The sequence below is a fragment of the Pongo abelii genome, chromosome 1, assembly GCF_028885655.2.
Source record: "Pongo abelii isolate AG06213 chromosome 1, NHGRI_mPonAbe1-v2.0_pri, whole genome shotgun sequence".
Taxonomy (NCBI): domain Eukaryota; kingdom Metazoa; phylum Chordata; class Mammalia; order Primates; family Hominidae; genus Pongo; species Pongo abelii.
In genome coordinates, this window is record NC_071985.2 from 174,643,591 (window position 1) to 174,666,483 (window position 22,893).

At 41.5% G+C, this 22,893-nt stretch overlaps 1 protein-coding gene across 5 annotated transcripts in view; it reads left to right on the forward strand.

Moving 5' to 3' along the window:
* Positions 1-22,893, forward strand: part of OMA1 (OMA1 zinc metallopeptidase) — a 282,334-nt gene that overhangs the window by 60,924 nt on the left and 198,517 nt on the right. For 4 of the 5 annotated variants that reach the window (XM_009249734.4, XM_009249729.4, XM_009249738.4 and 1 more), the window contains exon 9: positions 5,601-6,055. The exons of the other annotated variant lie outside the window; for it this stretch is intronic. In XM_009249734.4, coding sequence (XP_009248009.2) covers positions 5,601-5,810 — 210 coding nt within the window. In that variant the 3' untranslated portion in view covers positions 5,811-6,055. Of the gene's footprint in view, positions 1-5,600; positions 6,056-22,893 lie in introns of those variants that run through there. 5 annotated transcript variants of the gene reach the window in all.

Sequence of the window (22,893 nt, forward strand, 5' to 3'; positions counted from 1 at the left end):
CAAATGTCACTGTCCTGGGAAGGCTTTCTCTGATCCCATAATGTTAAATCGCTTCCCTTCCATGTACTCATTGTCCGTCCAACACACCTCACTCTTTAGTTTCTTCATGTACTTAACTAAAATTACCTTGTTTGTTTATTGGCTTTTACCCTAGTGTGTAAGGCCTTTGTACATTGCTGTATCCATAGTACCAATGACAAGTTGAGATGCTTAGTGAATATTTGTTAAATGATTGCATGATGTGTAATAATAGGCAGGATGAGCGATATAATAATGGGTGAAAAATATAAAAATTGGCAGTAGAATTGAACAGTACTTCCACTCCCTTATAGAAATTTAGCATGTAGGAAATTAATAGTCGGTAACGGGAGAAAGATGGTCACAGGAAATAGTAATATAAAGATAACAGTGGTCTTAGGAGTCTTGGGTTTTAATTCTGACTGAGCCATCTAACTTGGAGAAAGTTACCTAATCCAACCTTTAGTTTTCTTCATATGTGAAATCAGGATAGCAATATCTCCTAGATGTTGGATGTACATACTTGTGCATTTCTGTAAAGGTCCTGCTGCCTTCTCTCCCTTGTCCCCCTCTCTTTGGCATAGACACTTTAGTGATAAGTATTTTATGCCAGGCCCAAAATTTGAAAAGTGGTTCAAATTCCAGTGTCAATTTAGATGTGTAAAATACCTCACACAGTGAAAGGCACATAGAAAGTGAACAGTAGATGTTAGTTTCTTTCACTTATAGTTGTAGTCTTTAGGCTGGCTAATTCTATATTTAACTTCAAATCTTCCTCAGGATTCTCAGAACCATATATTCTTGCTATTAAAATACATTCCTGCTTTTTCTTAAACCGTAAACTCCGAAGAGTGTTTTCTCTATGACATTTATCGTAATGATTTATTCATAGCTGGTGTTCTATAAATGTTTGTTTAAAATTTAGCATGCGTTTGTTAAGTGCCTATTATGTGCAGTGCATGGAGTTAAACACAGAAAACAAAGTAAAGGAAGTGGAAAGACATATTCTAGCTATATGGTAGGAAAATTTTGCTCACTTTTGAAGAGATGAAGGTATATTTAATAAGATAGATTAGAATTTATAAAAATAAAAAGACATTGGCACCCTGAAATGTATAAAATGAATATGGAAAGGAAAGGATAAAAGAAAAAATAAGTTACCAAGACATCCAATAGAATCTTACTATGCAAAGTAGATGAAGATTTGATAGAAATATGTATGGTCATAACAGGATTCTGCTTGATAGATAGTTGGGGAGGAGAAACAGTTCACACAAGAAGTAGCGATAGAAAACCTGTATGAAGAACAAACATATAGTGCTTCTAGCAATTAAAGAAACCTAGCTCAGACATCTCCAAAGTACATTTATTCAGTAAAAAAATTACTGAAGAAATATCATGTGGTGCAAAAAAGCATGAGCACAAAAAGCATGTAGGGCAAAAGCAGTAAAAACAAAACAGGTTCTAAACCCAGCTTTTTTACTTCCAGGCCAGCTTTTTTTTTTTTTTTTTTTTTTTTTTAGTAGTAGACTCTGTTTTATTTTTAGACTCTAAAGCTTCAACTTTTAGGTTGAGTAGAAGGTATAGAGATTTCCCTTATATATCTGTCCCCGCATACTCACAGCCTCCCATACCATCAAAATCCCATGCCAGAGTGATAATATTAGTTACAATTGATGAACCTATGTTGACCCATCATTATCACCCAAAAAGTCCATTAGGGTTCACTCTTGGTGGTGTACATTCAGTGCATTTTGACAAATGTATAATGACATGTATCCACCATTATAACATCATGCAGAGTAGTTTCACTGCCATAAAAATACACTCTGTGCCTACTCATTCCTCCCTCCCCCAGCCCTGGCAACCACTGATCTTTTACTGTCTCCATAGTTGTGCCTTTTCCAGAATATCATATAGTTGGAATCATGTAGCCTTTCAGATTGGCTTTTTTCTCTTCGCAATATGCGTTTAAGGTTCCTCATATCTTTTCATGGCTTGATAGCTAATTTCTTCTTAGATCTGAATAATATTCTTTTGTCTGGATATCCCACAGTTTATGCATTCACCTATCGAAGGACATCTTGGCTATTTCCAAGTTTTAGCAAATAATGCTGTTAAAAACATTTACCAAGCCAGCTTTTTGTTGCTTGCCTGGCATTTAACTTCTCTGAGACTCAGTTTCCTCATCTGTAAAATTGAGCTGATATTTTCTAAGGATTCTGAGGTTTGAAATTATGCAGTTTTCTAGATAAAAGTCATGAAATCTTATGTGAATAACTGTGAGTAACTCAAGTATGCCTGTATTGCTGGTGACATTAAAGGTTGATAAAGCCTTTCTGGTAGAAAGCAGTTTGGTCCTATATAACAAAAAGTATAATCTACTTGTGCTTACTCTTTGATCAGATCATTCTATTTTGGGTGTTAGACTTCACATATCTCCAAATGGAGGTGAGAAAATAAGATTTTTTTAAAGAAAAGTTTTTATAGCAGGGTAATACATAAAAGCCAAATAGACACAACTGTGGGAACAGTTCTAATGCCCAGTAACGGAGAAATACAAAGTAAATTACATGAGGGCAGGGACCATGACTATTCTGACCAATGTGTACCTAGCACCTTACTCACTGTGGTGTTCCAAATATTTGTTGTATTAAAAAGACTGAATAAGAGAATTTAAGGAAAGGAGAAGAGTTTTTACTGAATACACAAAGATCATAGGGGATGGCATCCTATTCCTCTCTTTGTTGCTTTGCATCTCTCATTGCCACACTCAGCTGTGCCAGTTGTTACCTGCTGGACTCCATACTCTTCCCCTTTACTGATGCCATGGCAGTGCTTAAACACAGGCGCTACACTGATATAGCAGCCATGACAGGTAAACTTCTCACTTGGGAAAGAAAATTAACAGGGTTGTAAAGGAGCTAATGCAAGAGTGACCGTATGTCCCAATTTTGCAGAGACAGTCATGGCTCATGCCTGATGTCTCAGTGCAAATCTCGCTAGCATCTTATTTCATTCTCAAAGGTATCCCAGTTTGGACAGTAGGTCACCATTTAGCTGAGGGTCTGACTTTCTGTTTACTTAAGTGCTGTAAGTGCTATAGTTGGGAAACATTTTCTTGTTATGTCAATTCAGTTTACTTAAACATTTACTTAACACTCAGTAGATATAAGGAAATCTTAAATCTGCCGTGAAATACAAAGAAAAATAAGACATGGCCACTGCCACTGAAGAATTTCACGTTAAGTAATGTTTTTTCAAACTCTCCAGCTTACCTTGGTAACTCAGAGCCTCATCAGAGCTAGAAGTGCTCCTAGACCCAAGCTTCTGCCCTGACCGCATTCACTTAGAGGACATCTATCTGGCTCGCATCTGACTACAAGTCCCTCTCTCCTGTGGGACTCAATGAAATGTTAGCATACAAGAACCTGTGCCCCTACCACACCCAACTCAGGGTATCTGGAATAATGGAATTCCTTGACCAGACATGTTTGAGCCTGCTTTCAGGGCCCATCTGGACCTCTTCCTTGAACACATGCACACAAGGCCCTTTACAGTGACAGATAAACTAGGGCTGGGAGAGGGGGCAGATGGCAGGCTAGTGGCAAAAGCTACACAGTAAGCTCCCTGCAATCTTACATGTTCTGAAATTCAAGAATTCTAATTTTGTACCTGGACTTCCAGGTAATTTCGAATGTGTATTCCTCAAAGTAGGAGAGTAGAACAGATTTTATGTAGTAGTGTATTAGCTTGACTTACTGCTTTTAGGTGTTTAGAGACGTGGTATCTGGGCCTCCATTTTCATTCTTTCCATGGACCCCACAAATATTAGAGGCAGGCTGTTTAGAGTAAAACTTAAAATCCTTAGCATGACCTGTGAGGTCCTACATAATCTGCTCCTACCCTCCACCCTGCTCCACTCAGCTGTACCTGCTTCTTCACTGTTCCAGAACACCCCAGGCACACTCCCATCTCCCTTGTGCTTGCAGCTCCCTCTTGGAATGGTTTTTCCCTAGGTTGCCACATGGTCTCTTTCCTCATGTCCTTCAGGTCTGTCCCCCTCTTGACCCCCAAAGTCATTATCCTATCAGTGAGGCCTTGCCTGGATAGTCTTTCTAAGATTTTACCAGTCCCTCAAACACTGTCTCCTTTACTGCCTTATTTACTTGCCTTAAGACACATCAGTATCAGAAAGCCAGAAGTAGTAAAAAGCTGAATTAGCTTTTTCCCCTAAATGTCTTTCTTTTAAAACTCCTAAATATTAAGACCATTTATCCTTAAAAATTATTTTGGTTCTTATATCTTAAAATTATCCATATACCCACTTTGAAGAGTTAAATAGTTCTAAGGCTAGTTACTTAAATCAGCAGCCAGTCCCTCGACCCTGCTATCAGTTTCAGGGGTAACTATTTCCAATTCTATTGGACGATTCTTTTAGTATTTCCCATTGTGTCTAAATAACATGCTTATGTTGCTACATTCTAACTTCAATTTTGGGCCTTAATTATTTTCCACCTTACAGGATGAGACGTAAGCCCTCTCTTTCCAGTGTCACACCCTGTGCATGTGCACACACATGCAGCTCTCCCCTTCTCAGTATGATGAAATTGTACTTTTTGGTTTCATCAAGATTTGGTATTTTAAACTGTAAGCACTAGTCATAGCTGAGCCCCATAGTACACTGTGATTACTTTTCCTTCCTTTGCAATGTTTTATTTTTCCTGGAGTTAAAAATTGTCATGATTTTGATTTGTTTACTTTTCTAGGTATATTAGTCCATTCTCATGCTGCTAATGAAACATACCTGAGACTAGGTAATTTATGAAGAAAAGAGGTTTAATTGACTTACAGTTCCATATGGCTGGGGGTGGCCTCACAATCATGGTGGAAGGCAAATGAGGAGAAAAGTCATGTCTTACATGGTGGCAGTCAAGAGAGCATATGCAGGGGGAACTGCCCTTTATAAAACCATCAGATCTCGTGAGACTTAATCACTATCATGAGAACAGCACGGGAAACACCCGCCTCCATGATTCAATTACCTCCCATGACATGTAGGAATTATGGGAACTGCAATTCAAGATGAGATTTGGGTGGAGACATATCCAAACCATATCGCTAGGTTATTATCATCAATTTTACCCAAGACTGTATCAGTTATGTATATCTTTTTTCAGTATATTTAGTCATCTATGTTCTGCAGTTTTTCTTGAAAAAAATCTCTCATAGAGCCTTTTTAAATCTGAATGATTCTCAGGTCTGCTAGAGTTTAACTGAAACCATAGAGGTATCTCTAAGATTTGTTTACCCTCAAAACAGCATTTGGGCAGTTGTTACAGATTATTAATACTATTGTTGTTGTTTTTTAAAATAATACTATTTGACCAAATCATGAAAACAACTGTTCACTGTAGATTTTTCAGTGGTTCTCTTTTATGTGTTATAATCAAGATACCTTTTATTTAAAAAATACAGAATGCATTCTTTGTTTTACGTGGAGCATATTAGGGATTACTGAAACAATCTGAATACGTTGATGTATATATATAGTATTTTTTTATTTTATTATTTCTTTATAGGCTCTCAAAATTAGAGAGATGTGTAATTGTCCACCACTGTCTAATCCAGACCCTCGATTACTATTCAAACTCAGCATGAAGCATTTTCTTGAAGAATCAGAGAAAGAAGACCTAAATATCATGAAGAAACAGAAAATGGATACTCTTCCCATTCAAAAACAGGAGCAAATACCATTAACATACATAGTTGAGAAAAGAACTGGCAGTTGAATTAAAATTTATGAGACACAAGATATATGAAGAATGTTGCAGTCCTTATCATTTTATGTTACTTTTTAAAAAATGATGTTTGAAGTGAAAAAAAAAGGATATTCAGGGTCAAATCATGTACATTACAGATATTATCTAAATTCTTCTAGAATTTATTTTTCATGAAATATTGATGTATTTTAATCTATGTTAAAATATCTTCAATGAGGAAAATGTCACAGAATAAATTTATATTACACATTTTACTCTGTCTTCTACTTGCTTTTGATTTAGAAGGCAGACCGCTAGTGGATGAGAAATGAGCCCATACAGTAGTTTTTATTGTAGAGAAGGTTTCAACTGAGCCTAAACTGGATTTCTAAGTCTGGGTCATTATGATGAAGTGGGAAACAGTCTGAAGGTATCTGTTTGCAGGAAATAGTTTGCATTGGGTTGGAATTATGTGGAAAAGGGGGCCTCAGGATAGAGAATTTCCTTGTCTTCACCTGTGGATGACTGGAGAAAATGCTACTGGCAGAAGCCATTTTCATAGGGAGGCAAAAGAAGTACAGTTTGTGGTTCAGATGACAAAGCAAAAAACAGAATTGGGGGAGAGGGCATTTCCACAGAGACACAGCGTGTTCCTGGTGCACTGAAGTCTTAACAGAAGGTTATGTCATTTGGTTGCTCCATGAGATTACCGTTTGGGAATCTTGGGTTCCCAGAGAAGAAAAAGAGGCAAAGGCAAGGCACTGTCCCATCAAAAGAGGCTGAGGCAAGGCACTGTCCCCAAGTTGACCTTCCTGAGCAGCAGATATCAACAAGAAGACTGGAGGAAAACGACAAGAGAAGCAGCACAAGACACACCCCCAGTGGTGCCCAGAAATTGCTGCATTATATAAATGTGGAAATATGAGTTATTTAATATTTGTATACCCAAACTAGTGAAGTCTAGTGATGCTTAGGTTATATTTCTAAGAAGGGCATTTTTCTTGAAATACATTATATTAAATACATATTTTCTTAGAGAATTAAAGAGGAAAGGGACTACTTTGTATTGTGAATCTACTATGAACTGGGCCCTGTATTTATCTTTATTCCATAACCCTGCTAGTTTTTATTATTCTCACTTTACAATGACAAATAGGGTTGGAGAAGTTACATAATATATCCAGTGTCTCTCACCTAGATAGAACAAAGCTGAGTCTATCTGACTACAAATCTGTCCATTTTTTCACAACTCAGATATCTAAGACCAAGCTATCAAGACAAGGAACAAAGTATTCTCAGTTGTTCATTAGCTTCCCCACATATGGCTTCAATATAAGTAAAAATCTCATCATTATGAAATCAGGGACCACTTGTGTTTTCTGTAGGTTGATTTTATAGGTTCTCCTCTCAGACCCGTCTATCAAAATTGGCATGAAAAGCGTAAGATGAGGCAGTGTAGGAGAGTAGAACCTCTCCCCCTGCCTGTGAAAGCCTGTGAAATCTCATTTGGGATGTGTCCTGACATTATTAAATCTTCTTAGACAAAATATCTAGTTGTTAAGAAGACAAGTTCAGAGGCTGTTTATGTTTCTCAGGGCTTATTAAACATTACTTGTAAGGAATTTCCTGATCTGCACACGAGACAACATTGGTCATGAAGAGGTTCACATTAACTGTTCTCCATATAATCATTTTTTACACTCCTTGTGATTGGAGTATTGTAAAAGGCACTCCATAACATATAAAGACACTTGGAGAATGTCACCTAAAGGTAAACAGTAAAACACAGCATTAGATTTTCCTGCAGATTTCCTAGGAAAATAATGTAGCAAAGACCTACTTTTTCTTCCATCCCATTGTCACTTCTAATTGTGTTGTTCAGACTTGCTAGAAACATATATAAGTTGACACCATGTCAGAAAGAGCAAAGATAATATCTTTATAGTATATGAAAAAGATTTTTTTTAACCAGTGGAATTAAATGTAAAAGAAATGTTACAGTTCAGCTCAGTGTTTTAGAAGAAATTAAATAGCAGTTGAAATACAAGATGTACATATATACTTTAAATTTTATATGGAAATAAGCTGTATGTTCTACGCTTAGTTGCAGAACTACTTTGTTCCTGTCAATACTTTTCATGTGCCTATAGGATTTAGATGATAGGCTGGTTAACTTAGTTGTTAGGAGCATGATGCTAATAAATCCAAGACACAAACTCAACCTGATCTTTTCTATAATTCAGATAGGGTGAGACTGTCCTCTAAAACTAAAGGACAGTGTGTATATTTATTGCTATATACTTATAATGCTTTGCACATTATAGGCATTCAATTAACATTGACACTGTACAATAATTAACTGTTCAAAGGATTGAAAAAAAGGAGAAACAATCATATTCTGTAAAATCTGCTTCTGTAGTTGTGGAACCCTGGACAAGTCACGCAAACTTTCTAACCTTCATTTCTTAATTGTAAAATGGGGACAAAAAAAAATCCTCCTAGGTTGACCAATGACCAAGTGAAATGATATACTTAAAGCATTTAACACAAAGTCTAGAGCTGCAAATGTAATAAAAATTGTTACCATATACTAAATGCATACTTTGTACTATTAGTCCATTTTCACACTGCTATAAAGACATACCCAAGACTGGGTAATTTATAAAGAAAAGGGATTTAATTGACTCACAGTTCCACATGGCTGGGGAGGCCTCAGGAATCTCACAATCATGGCGGAAGGGTAAGAGGCACGTCTCACGTGGTAGCAGGCAAGAGAGAGTGAGTACGAGCAGGGAAAACTGCCCCATAAAACCATCAGATATGGTGAGAACTCACTCACTTCAGGACAACAGCATGGAGGAAACTGCCCCCATGATTCAATCACTTACCTTTCTTGACACATGGGGATTACAATTTGAAAGGAGATTTGGGTGGGGACACAGAGTCAAACCATATCAACTATGTGTGGTGCTAAGCATTTTTCAAGCACTGTTGAACCCCACAGCAACCCTATTTATGGTAGGCATTCTATTCTACTATGCCCTATTATAGATCATGAAGCTGAAGTTTAGAGGGGTAACGGAAGTTGCTCAAGGTTACATGGTGTATTTCTTAAGTTTTTTTTACCTGTAAGAACAGAGGAACCAACACAAGCCCAACCAAGAAAATTTGTTGCCTCAAACTGACAAAAGCCCAGAAGTATGCTGCTTCAGGCACAGTTTAATCCAGGGGATCATGATATTATCAGAGCAAGAGCTCTTTTTTCTTTGCAATCTTTCTCACCTGTTCCCTGGTGATATCCAGATGGCTGCCAGCAGCTCCCAGGGTTGCATGCTTTCACATCCAGCTTGATGTGTGACTGACTCACACCCCAACTATTGAAACAAAGCCTTTAACACTCTAACTGCACCCTTGAAGCAATCACCATGGCAGGGGGTGGCATTATCTTGATTGGCTTGGACCTATCAGGATCCAACATTCAAGCTGAGGATGGGTACGAGTCAACACCACCCAAACAGAATGGCTACTGCGTGGTAGGAGAGATGCAACCATGGGGCTTACGAAGTAAGTGGCAGAACTAGAATTAAAACCTAATGTTTATCCTTTCAGCAGGCAAAGAAACAAGATGATTCCTTGACAATTTTATCTGAAATGACATTTAATCTGATAAAAAAGTAGCTTAAATTTTATATTGATACGATAGCAAATTTTCATTAGCATATTTGCTTTACCATTTACAAGGTTTTTGTTTGTTTGTTTTGTCTTGTTTTGTACTGAATTATATCCTCAAAACCAGCCTATGAGATTGGAAGGACAAATGGCATCATTTACTCACACGGGAGAAAACTAAAGCTTGGAGGAATTAGGCAAGTGATCCAAGTATGCATTCAAGTAAATGGCTGAACTGGGATTGGAACTAAAGAATTCACTGATTTGTAATCCAGTGTTCTTTCTGCAATACTGCATTCTTTGGAAAGGGAGCTGTTACCTCCACTTACCTGGAAACTGAAGCTCAAAAATATTAGTCAATGTATGTCCAGCAGTACTCACCTCTCAATGGCAGAACTGGTTCAAACCCTCCCATCTTCTGACTCCAAAGTCCATCCTCTTCCTCCATGTACTGCCACTTCCATGAACAAATCTCATATAGGAAGTGAGGATGAAAAATATGCATTTCCCTTCACCCTCCACTTGTGAACAGCAGGGCCAACACCTCTTTTCCCTTATTTAAAAGCACCCATTTTAATAGTCTATGACAGATGGTAAAAATATCCATTTTAAGCGTATGTATACATGTGAGGGATGAAATTCCTGTTAATCACCTCATAACATGTTTTTATGAGACCCTAGAGAATTCTTTAATCTGTAGTGAGCTGAGATAAATCTCCCACTTCATTACTGGGAAGAAAACTCTGTCAGTGTTCTACCCATCTATAATTTGCCCCCTAACTTCCATCAGAAAAGTTAGGCCAGTGGCTCGCTCCCAGCCTCTGAATCACCAAGGCCCCCTTTTACATTACCTGGCTCTGCATGCAAGGGGTTTTACACCACTAAGTTCTGTCTTGAAGGGTTGGAGTCTAGACCCATACCCAGGTGTTCTCACCACACTGGCTGTTTAGGAGACTGCTGAGCATGGGGCATAAGTCACAGTGCAGCTCTGTTTCCAGGTCTTAGGATGTCTCTGTTATCATCAAAGACCAAGCAGGGCCTTTGATCATCATGTGATCTCTGGTGTTACCAAAGTTCCAGCAAAAAGAAAAAAAAATTGTTGTTTTAATTAATTTGAGTGACCTAATTATGTGAGAGAAAATATAAAATGTTTAGTTAAGCTCTTTGAAATATTAAGCATAGTTGGCAGGTTCCTAATACCATCTTCGTAGACCACAAGAGGCCCGGGACCTTGTCCTGGGCAGCATTGGTCTAAAATCAGATTTGTTTTTTTCTTCCTTCAGAATATTAAAGTTAACGTGTTAATTTTGACCAATATATTAAAGTATAATCATATTTTTGTAGGTTAGAAATGGTGGATGGTCTACTTAAGGATTCTGTTATTCTATACTTAAGGTTGTATTTTTTTAAGTAACTATTGCTTTTGCACAGAAAATTGAGTTTAGTTTTTTCCAAATTATTCCTTTCTGATGTTATGGTAGCCTTGAAAGTATTAAGGGCAACATCACTAGTCTCATTTATTTATTTGGGAAAATAGGATAGTAATATTTGCCCTGCCCAATTCCCAGAATTATTATGGGTTTAAATATAGTAACGTGTATATGCTCTACTGAACATCCCAAGTGCTGCACTGTGCTGATTCTTGTTAATATATTCTAACATGTCTTAATCTGGGCTGTGAGATTATTAGTCAAGAGAGGTCACTTCCAAAAGATTGGCTCTGATCTGTTACAACTCAGAAGTGATGATGATGTCTTCCTACCTGAGTGTGAGAAGAAAGGAAACTTTTATTTGTGGCATGTTTTGTTTTAGTCTGATTCATGTGTGTGTGTGTGTGTGTGTGTGTGTTTAATTAACCTAATTCGGCCAGGCACAGTGGCTCATTCCTGTAATCCCAACACTTTGGGAGGCCGAGGCAGGTGGATCACTTGAGGTCAGGAGTTTGAGACCAGCCTGGCCAACATGGTGAAACCTTGTTTCTACTAAAAATACAAAAATTAGCCAGGTGTGCTTGTGGTGGTGGGTGCATCCATTTACTCGGGAGGCTGAGACAGGAGAATCGCTTGAGCCCAGGAGGCAGAGGTTACAGTGAGCCGAGATCGTGCCACTGCACTCCAGCCTGAGTGACAGAGCAAGACTCAGTCTCAATACTACTACTAATAATAATTAATCTAATTCTATTAATCCATTACGGCTCTTGTCTGGAGAGTGTTCCTGATTTCCATCAATTTCTACATTCTAATGTTGAAATCTGGAGAAATAAGGCCAGTCTTTTCCTGGAATCACCAATCCATTTGCCAGATGATGGGCTGGGAAAATGGGAATTAGTATTTGTCGAGCCCTATTAAGGCAAGATTCTGCAACCTTCTTCTCCTTTTAATCTTCACAGCAACCCTGTGAGGCATGTTTTATTCTCCTAATTTACAGATAAGAAAATGGAAGTTCACAGGACTGTGTGACTTTACCGAGGTCACACAGTAGTCCAGGAGTTTAGCTAGGTCTGTGAGACTCAAAGGCTTTCACTGTCTTTAATATGCTTCCCTTCACACACAAGAAGTGAGAGCAATTGGCAGGGCAACGTGGGAAACATTTATTTGGGATCTTTGCTTTGTTCGAATGCCTAGAGCATTTCTCCTGCTCCATAGTCCCCAAAACTTTCCATGATCTCATCTCTCCACACCAACTCCCTTTGCAATGAGCCAATCAGCTAACTAAAAGGTATTCATGAAAAAGGCCCAGCAGCCTCAGGAACATACAGTTGACCCTTGGCAACACAGGGGTTAGGGTACTTTTGGGACCCTAATAGGTACCCAGAGTCACATGGGCCACCAGCTTTGACCTGAGCTCATCACAATGAACCAACTCCTTCTCTCAGGGGAACTATTAGGTTGGTGCAAACGTAATTGCTTTTTTTTTTCATTACTTTTAAATGGCAAATTTTAAAAGGCAATTACTTTTGCACAAACCTATAGTTTAGGAAACCACTGAGGATTCAAGGTCAGAAGATCTGAGTTCACATCCTGCCTTCCTTACCAGCTGTGAGATCCAGCAAGTCACTAAGCCTCTTGAAAGCTCAGTTTATCCTCACCTGTATGTTGTGGCCATGCAAAGAGCTCTATTACTGCACCTACCCCATTGTGCTGCAAGCTGGCTATTGGCCTGAAAGCTCCTTGAGGGCAGGAGCTCTGGCATCCTCATCTTTTTCATCCACACTCCACAGGAATGCTTGATGCTTTGTTGGTGATTCCTAGGCTCTGGATTGGGAATGACCCTAATAGCCACCATGAAGTAGAAGTTTGACTCAGAAATCAAAGTCCAGGCATAAAGTGATATTTACGTGCATGTGACAGCTTGTCCGGGAAGAGAAGTTTATTGAACAGCCAGAACAGATTGCAGAGTTAACGCTCAACAGCTTCATCCAGAACACAGAAATCTGTCGGAGTTGAAATGTGAAGGAAACGCAGGCTGGGAAGACACACCAGTCTTGGGAAGTGTGCTTGGCAGTGCTCAGACTTTCTCTGCAGAGCGTTCTTGGGTCAGACTGTTCTGGAGATGGGGTCATTAGGGCTTGGTAAGATCAAGTCCCTAACAATAAGAGCAGTAACAAGAGCAATAATAATGGCCAGCATTCATTATTGAGACCTCTTACAAACCAAGCTCTGAAAGCACTTGACATGCAGTAGCGTGCTTGACTCCCGCAACAATTCTATGAGGCAGATAAAATTGTCCCATGTTATTTATGAATGAGGAAATTGAGCCCACAGAGTCTGAGTGACTTGACTCAGACCTCCCAGGTAAGACTTAACTTGGCCTTGCAAGCTCTTGGGTCTCAGATGAAATGCTATTTGGAAGCATTAAGCATTGGGAGGTTGGCTCTGGCTGGTTGGATGGTTTGTAAAGCATGACAATACAGTGTGGTGCGGGGAAATGTCATTTAAATTACTTTGTTTTCCTGGGACTACTTCCTCTCTTAACAAATCTTCGATAACACCTGCCCATAGAGCACCCTGAGAAGGCAGTGGGTTTATGCCTTTAGGGGCCTGGCACATGGTGAGTGGCCACTGCTGACTGCTCCTCTTTCCCTCTCGCTTTGTGGTATATGCTCCACCTACTTCCACACGTGATTTATAAAGGAAAGTTTTGGAGCCAAAGCCTGAGAGCAGATTCACTTCTTTCCAGGACTCCATTTATTTAAGAGATTCTTTTGTAAGGCAGAGAACTTCAAGAGACAAGAGTAAGAAGGGGTTTTCATCAGTCTTTTGTTTTCTACTCAATAGCTTTAAGTAATAACAGCCATTACCCACCTTGGATTTTCTGTCCTCTACTGGTGAGGTCTCTTTCTTTGAACTATTTCAAATGTCCCAGCAGAGCTGGGGAGGCCCCCTCCCCACATCCCCACTGACCTAAGAAGAACAGATAGAGCACCCATGGTCAAGCTCAGGGGCCACAATTGGTCACTGACTCACTTGAAGGGAACCACCTCTCCCTCTTTTACCCATGATGTTGAAAAGAGGTTGATTCAGGCTGTTTCTAAGCAAGACTTATGAAAAGTGCCAATGACAAAAATAAAACAAAATAAAAACTATAAAGTTATATCAGGACCAAATATGCCAAGGACAAGGGGAGGCCACATCTCAGATAAGATGAAATAGTGAAGACAGATGAGGAAGAACTATTTTACTCCTATTCAGGACTGAGGCTAACAGTCACACCTCCATATGGTACATTCCCCTAGAGTAACATGTGAGTAACACTCCATGGGATTAGGCAATAAGATAGCCCTACCTAGGGTGTCTTTTTCTTCCAAGGAGCATGACTATCAAGGTAGGGCGTAATTGAAGGTGAACAGAAGTCCTAGGTGGGAAAAGAGATGATCGGAGGGACCCTGGTTACTTTTTATGAAACTTTATGATAATAGTAGGCAATAGTAATAGTTAACATTTATGAAGCAGAAGGTGTTGGGAACTCTACTAAACACTTTGCATATATTATCCAATTTTGCACTCACTATAATGCTGTTGTTGCCCAGCTGTATTAGTCTGTTCTTGAATTGCTAAAAGAAATACCTGAGACTAATTTCTAAAGAAAATAGATTTAATTGGCTCATGGTTCTGCAGGCTGTACAGGAAGCATGGTGGCATCAGCTTCTGGGAAGGTCTCAGGGAACTTAAAATCATGGCAGAAGTGCAAACGGGAGCAAACCACCTCAGATGGTGGGAGCAGGAGGGGTGGGGAGGTGCTACACACTTTTAAAACAACCAGATCTTGTGATAACTCACTCACTCACTATCATGAGAACAGCACAGAGGGGATAGTGCTAAACCACTCATCAGAACCTGCCCCGTGATCCAATTACCTCTCACTGGGCCCCACCTCCAAAAAGGGGATTGGGGATTACATACAATTCGACATGAGATTTGGATGGGGACACAGATCCAAACCATATCACCAGCCAACAGCCACTCTTCCTCTTCTTTTTCTGCAAACCTTCATTTTGTTTAGGTGGCAGTATTCCCTGCCCGAGACATCATGAATGTCTAAGTCAATTATGTAATGCTATTCACCTAAGCCAGGGCCAGGTCTAGGAACAGGTGTGTAGCTAGATCTGATGAAAAAGAAAGAGCGCAAAGTCAAGTACTTTCCAAGGATAGTGAATATTTTCATCCCTGAGAAGAGAGAGGCCACATAAAAGTCTGTTTTGCTTGTTTTTACCTATGTCTTTTATCCCTGCCTTCCAAGTGTTGTGTCAAGATATCATGGCCCAGGAAATCCTGGGGATACCAACATAGAACCCCAGAACTCCAGTGGCACTGGGTTGCTGGGACAATGCTGGCACTGTCTGCCTCAAAACTTTTTGTGAAGTGAGATATTAAATGTCTTTATTATTTATGCCACTATTAATTGGGTATTCTCTTACTTGCACCTAAAAGTATTCCTACTGATAAAATAGTATTGGTTCCATTTTATAATTGAGAAAACCAGGACTTAAAAAAACTAAATCCCTTCCCCTCTGTCACACAGCATGTAAGTGGGAAGGCCTAATAAGCTTTTGCTGCTACGATTCTGCCTGGATCCAAGTCTACAGTCCAGGGGAATTACATTCCAGGGGCAGTAGGTTGGCTCAATCAAGTAAGAAGAGCTCTTGACACTGGGCAGCCGAGTAGGGAGCTCTCAGTCATAGGAGATGCTCAAGCAAAGATAAGACAGCCATTCATGAAGGTCGCTGGAAGGAGAGCCAGGCTTTAAGTAGACAGGAGTCAGGAAGATGGACTGCGTGCGAGATGCAAATGTATCATAAACGTGTTCTGGAATAGAACCGCATGGGCCCAAAGAATAGGCAAAAAAGAAACTGCAGTCTTCGCTAACCAGATTTCCAGTTTGGTGATGAGACAGTGCTTCAGACATCTGTGCTCCAGGAATGGGTTTGACAGTGCTGCTCCTGGACCACTGAGGGTGATGGCATGGTGAAGGATAAGGATCAGGCCCGGATCTGCATGAAAGTCCCAGCTCTGGCTAGATGCGGTGGCTCATGCCTATAATTTCAGCACTTTGGGAGGCCGAGGCGGGCGGATCACTTGAGGTCAGGAGTTCAAGACCAGCCTGGGAAACATGGCAAAACCCCATCTCTACTAAAACTGCAAAAATTAGCTGTGTGTGGTGCTACACGCCTGTAATCCCACCTGCTTGGAAGACTGAGGCACAAGAATCGCTTGAACCTGGGAGGCAGAGGTTGCAGTGAGCCGAGACTGCACCACTGCACTCCAACCTGGGTGACAAAGTGAGACTCCATCTCAAAAATAAATAAATAAATAAAAATAAAAATAAATAAATAAAGAGAAAGTCCCAGCTTTGCTGTTTCGTAGCTGCCAACCTCAAATTCCCTCTTTGTCAAATGGGAAGAATGGCCTCAGTGTACTTCCCGGGGCTGCTGTGAAGAGTAAATGAGATGATTGTACACTTCGACAAACGTTTATTGAAGGCCTACTATATGCCTAGCCTTCTGTCAAGTCCTGATGTCTAAGCTGAAAGAATTTCACAAATTTAAAATATTAAGTATTATTAGTTATTTTTAAAAATTGTCTAAGTCCTCTCTTCCTCCTACCTCACCAAGGAACTCCATCCATCTATTTTGAAATAAATTGAGCTCTTACCCAGGAAAATGGAAGAAATGGCTCCGACAGAGAGAGTTTCCAGCAAGACAAATCCCCAATGGCTTCTCCCTGCCACCACTCAATAATGGTGTTTGCTATAAATCAGAGAGCTTCTTTATCAAGTGCCTTGGAAGTGCTTGGGACTGATTTAGCCCTAGAGTGAGATTAATCACAAATTGCTGCTTTAGAAAGAGTGATGGGTGTGAATTAGAAGGTTCAGTGGAGATCATTCTGATTCACCCCGATTGCTGTAGATAAGCTGGAGTTTACAGAACTAAGGCCCTAAGTTTTTTTAACATTTCTCAGTTTGAGAAAAATTACTACATCTAAGAAAAGATTTCTTTTCCCCTAATAATGTCATAGTGGGATAGGGAAGGAATTAATGTTTTTGTTTTTTTTTTTTAAAGCACCTACTGTGGGTGCCAGACTCTATGCTTACGTCATGTTTTTTAATCCCTATAACAACTGCTTGAGATAGGTCTGGTTATCCTCATTTTTCAGATAACAAAAGTGAGACCTACATCAGTGAAAAGACTTATACAATGTTATGGAATGCCCAAATGGCTGAGATGAGAATAAAATGCAGGTCTGTGTGATTCCAAAGCCTTACCATGGAGCCTCTTGGATCATTGATGGCAGATTCCTGGCAGCAGAGCTCAACATAGATACCAGAAATAAATGAAAGTGGCTTGCTGTGACTGCTGGCCAGCAATGATGCCTGAGACAGTCCCTTAGGACCCAGCTTTAATGACCCTGTCCAGTGATAACCTTCTCTAACATCTCACTTTTCTTTTCATAAGATGGAGGATGAATGAATGAAAGAAGGTCTGCCAGGAAGAATGTTTCTGCTTCCTCTCTGCTCATATACAGTGTAGCGGCTATGGAGGGGTACCACTCGGATCACTCTTCAAGTGAGTCCTCTGTGGCATGCATGACTGGCAAATGCTCCAGCTGTCACACCTTCAGGCCCATAGTAACTGAATATAGCAGGGGCACTAGAGCTGGGCCGTTCCTGCTGCACATGAGATGGTATCATGGATGACTATTGCATGAGGACTCCCTGTTGACCTGGCCAAAACTTTCTTAGAACTGCACTGTAGTCACAGCTCTTCCTACTTCCTCCTCCTTCTTTCCCACTCTCCTTTCTCGCACTTCAGACCCACATCATGGTCTGAAGGCTCTCCCTGCCTCCTCCTGATCCTCTCCTTTGTCATGTACCAGAGCTTCTCCAATACATCTCATGCACAGCTAATCCCATCTTGGTGTCTACTTCCTGAAGAATGCTAATGGAAAGACACAGTGACTCTGTTTTTCAACCCACATTTCTGTCACCTGGGAAACAGATCAATTCTATGATATCATCATGCAGTGGAATACTATAGGGCAGTCAAAATGAATGAATTAGAGATATAGGCATTAACATGCATACATCTCAAAAACATAATGTTGAGCAAAAACAAAAATGTTGCAGAGTGATACATACAGTATGTAACATTTATACAAAGTTTTAAAACTTGTGAAACAATGTCATATGTAATTTGTAGATGAGTACATATGTGACAGAAGCATAAAAACACACTAAGGGCCGGGTGCGGTGGCTCACGCCTGTAATCCCAGCACTTTGGGAGGCCAAGGTGGGTGGATCACGAGGTCAAGAGATTGAGACCATCCTGGCCGACATGGTGAAACCCCGTCTCTACTAAAAATACAAAAATCAGCTGAATGTGGTGGCACATGCCTGCAGTACCAGCTACTTGGGAGGCTAAGGCAGAAGAATCACTTGAACCCGGGAGGTGGAGGTTGCAGTGAGCTGAGATCGCACCACTGCACTCCAGCCTGGGCACAGAGAGAGACTCCGTCTCAAAACAAACAAACAAACAAACAAACAGAAAACCAAAAACACGCTAATGAAAGATAAACCCAAATTCAGGAGAGAGGTTACCACTGGGGAGAAAAAGAAAAATGCAATCAGGTTTTGTATTTTAAGCTGCGTGGTTGGTACACAGTTGTTCATTATACCTATGCTTTTTATATGCCTGAAGTATTTCATAATAACAAATTAAAACATATTAAATCACGCCCAACAAATTGCTTCTAGTGAAAAATAATAAAATAATTTGAAATTGGCTATGTTTTGGGAAATTTCGGATATATGTTGTCACATGCCAGCAGTTGAGTCTTAGTCTATTGTGGCTTTTACTGCACCAAGTAGCAATTATTTATTTTTATGTTTGTTTCTATTCTCTTTCTCTCCCGAACTCTCACTGGACCACAAGCTCTAAGAAAGAAGACTCTCATCTGCTCATTTCTTAATCCCCAGTGGCTATGATAGTAGCAAGGGAGCAATATGTGTTTATTATGTTTTTAATAATCAGGAGAAGAGAAAACGGGGACTGGGGAGAGAGATGGCAGGTAGTGCAGATGGCAAAGCCTAAGTAATTATTTTTTCAATATAATCAAAAAAGCAGACGTTCTGCTTTTGTTTGAGCACTGCTACATATGTGCAATAGGTCTGCAGTGGGGCAGCTGGGGTCCAGGCCACAGGGCCTGATGTGTTTGAGTTCCTGTTACAGTGACAGCCACTTTGTTATATGTTTCAGGCAAAGAGTTTGGTGTTATCCTCACAACTTGGGGAGTTCGGCATTATCACTGCTTTTCACAGATAAGGAAACTAAGGCTCAGTGAATTTGAGAATGACCAGAGCCACCCACCTGCTCATTAGCAAGGTCAGGTTCATATCAGACTCTCTGGTCCCACTTGTCCCCTGGGGGGCACTAGGTCCAGGCACTGTATCTGCGTCACACAAGGCAAGCCGCGGATCTGCTGTGAGGCCACTCACTCACGTATTCATGTATTCATTCATTCAACAACACCTGCATTCCAGGCACTACTGTGTCAGGCACTAGGATACAGTGATGAATGGCTCAGACTGACACCCACCACAAGGATTCCCCAACTAGTGGGGGCTTAAATGCACAAACACAGCTCCCCCTGCACAGACCAGTTATGGGACAGGCGCTGGTCAACCGGGCTGTGGTGGTAAAAGGAGGCGAAACATCACCCGTGTGGAATGTCAAGGCTTCCTGGAAGAATGACCTCCAGATGAGACCTAGGTGAGGGTAGGTGGAGGGAAGACAGGAGGGTGTTTGGCAGGGAAGGAGGATTGTCCCTTTCAAGAAAGAGCAGACTCTCTGAGGCCTGTAGTTGAACAAGCAGAGTGTCAGGGCTTCCCGTGACAGCTGCTTGTGCATTCTTCCTGAGTATCCCATTCATCTGCCTTCCAGGCTCCGAGTCCTTGGCTTCAGGGACCTCCCCTGGGCCCCCACATTGCTTCCACACAGACCTACCCACCCCATCTGTGTTAGTCCAGGCCCTCCGAGAAGGCAGAAACCGAGACAGGATTAAACATGCAAGAAATCTGTTAGAGGAAATGCCTGTGGGAAAAAATGTAGAGGCTAGGGGAGGCTGGAAAAGCCACAAGTCCATGATGCAGACCTGACTCCCGGTGAAGGAGCAAGGGAGGGGAGGGAGGGATGGGGGAAGTGTTTTAGACAATCCTACAGAAACTTTGGCAAGGCTGTCTGGGAGTCCTGGAGCCAAGGTTGCCCACGAGAGGATTCCCAAGTCTCCAGGAAGGGGCCTTCCTCATTATCCCTGCCCTGCTCCTCCATTGGCTGGGGGTGGCCAGGGGCAGTCAGGACACAGCGTTTGTGCTAGATTTTGGAAAGCAGTTGTGGGGACCACTGGGCAGTCCTGCTCCCTGAAGCTGGGTATCTGAGAGGAATAGTCTCCATGGCTACCACACTCCCCTGGATTTGGTAACCCTCCACATCTGGCTTCTGCTTCAGCCCCTGTTCCTGGGCTCTGCCAAGGGAAGCAGTCCTGAGAAAAGGTAGCTTCGGGTAGTGGTGAGGGGCACAGCTTCACAGCAGCCCCCATTTTTGCCACTGACCATGGCTACCGCAGGCAAGGCACTGAATCCCCCAGTTTCCTCGTGGGTAAGTGTGGATAATGATGGTTCCTGTCTCCTAAGGTTGTGACAGAAGTACATGAATTAAAACACATGGTAAGTGCCCAATAAATGGTATCTATTATTATTTTAATGGATCCATTTTTGATTTAGGGGCCATTTCAATGCATTGGTTTGATGGGGCTGCATCAAAATGTAAAAGCTGTGCACTCCCACCACTGCTGTATGCCAAATATACCTACACCTCACTGTGTCCTAAATCCTCCACCATCTTTCCACGAAGCTGCTCCTGACCCTGAGGCTTGGTTTGGGGTCCTCCTCTGAGCCTGTAGCCTCCTTTTCCTACGGAACTTTTTACAATGATTGGTTGCACGTTTTGTTGTCGTTGTTGTTGTCATTTCTTGCAATAAACTGAGAGTTCCTGTGGGGGTGAGGACGATGTCCTGTTTCCTGCCGCATCATCAGTGCCTACATGTTGGCTGCCCCCTGCCTCAGCCAGGCTCAAACCCAGGGCCAGCCACTCTCTAGGGTCATGCAGGGTACTTGCCTGAGAGGAGAGGGGGACTGCAGTCCACCTTGTGGCTGGGTGGCCAGTTGTATGCTCAGGGGCTGTGCCTGCCTGAAGGAGGCACAGTGTTCTAGTTTGCATTCACACAACATTGCTTACAGCTTGTCATGCGAGTCTCTGATGGACTGCACCTGTCCAGAGGAGGATACTTTTCTTATTTGATAAAGATACTGTATTGGTTAACAACAACTCAGCCAATAACCCAGGCTGAGAATGTGTGCAGAAGCACCAGCACAGTGCCTCACACTGTGTCAGCTACTCCTGCAAACTTCTGGAAAGGCTTTGATGAGCTCTTCCGAGTCTGTTTCTGCCTTAGCAACATGATGGGTTAGGTTCATGCTTCTAAGGTCCTCTCCTGCCCCGATATTCAGTGATTAGAGGAAGCCTGGTGTTTGGATACTGCTGAGGTGTGAGGGCAAGGGCTGCCTGATATGGAGTTGAGAATGGTTGCATCCTCTCCTGGGCTAGGGTTAGCCTTGCCCATGGTCAGTTCTCGTCTCCTCCTCCAAGAAGCCTGCCTGAGCAAGCCCACATCCATCGTATTTGCTTTATACTTTGTATTTTATTAGGTGCCTTTGATATATTCCTTTAATTCTCACAGCAACCTAGTGCTATATCTTGGTGTTACATTGATGCTATATCCGATAGATGAGGGAAAAGGAACTCAGAGAAGTTAAATAACATTCACAAGGCCACACAGCTAGTACAAGGCCAAGTTCAGGCTTAAACACAAGTCTAGGCAGTAGAATTCCTACCCATCTTATTTATGCTGCTTTATAATTTTTCTCTGCTTGTATATTTCTCTGTTTCTGGCCCCATTTAGAATATAAAAACCTCAGGGACAGGGGACACGATCCCACTTCATTCCATTCTCTCCCAAACACATCATGCACACAGTAAGTGCTGTCTAAATGCTGTCTGAGTAACAGTGGAAATCCTTGACATGCCCTGGGCATATGTCAAGCCCTGGGAAGGACCTGTACAAATACAGACATGACATATGCATGTCAATACACGCATTGATGTCTTCCATGCATATGCACGGTATAGCTGGTATGATACCTTTAACGAAACATCTCTAATTAAACAACAAAAATGCTATTCTGCCTGTGCCTGCTTGGCAGTTGTGGATTGGTGGCCAGAGCACTTTGCTTCCACATTTCTGCAGTGTGCTGTTCCCTGCTCTTCAACTCTCCTCCTCACAGCCCAGGCTCTGCACCTCCTGTCATTTAGTATCTGGTCTTCCTTGACCCCTCTGGCTGGATGCAGGATCCATTTGCTTGGAGCTGTGAGCTCAGCTTCTCTCATGCAAACCTTCTTAACTCTTTCTAGCTTTGGGGCATTCACCCACAATCTTGGAGACCCAGCTCCACAGATGGTCCCAGTGGACAGCCCCACAGCCTGTCTCAGATTCTCAAACTCTGCTGAAACACATGACAAGGACATGTACAGAATTCATATATCTGTGATGCCATGGACTCACACAGGTGGGTCCACATGGCCATCCACATCTGTAAATGTCCACCAGGCCAAGTGCAGAGACATTGATGCACATTTTTGCCCATGGAGGCAGAAGCAGCATCCACATGCAAACCCATTTATGCATGCAGGATGTGCCCAGGCCATAGATACATGTACACACAGACTCTCAAGCATGCATACGACCTTATGCATATGAGACTCAGTATGTGGGTGCTCATACCCCTTAGAATGTGGATACTAGTGTATGCAAACACCATATGCCTTGAACATGAA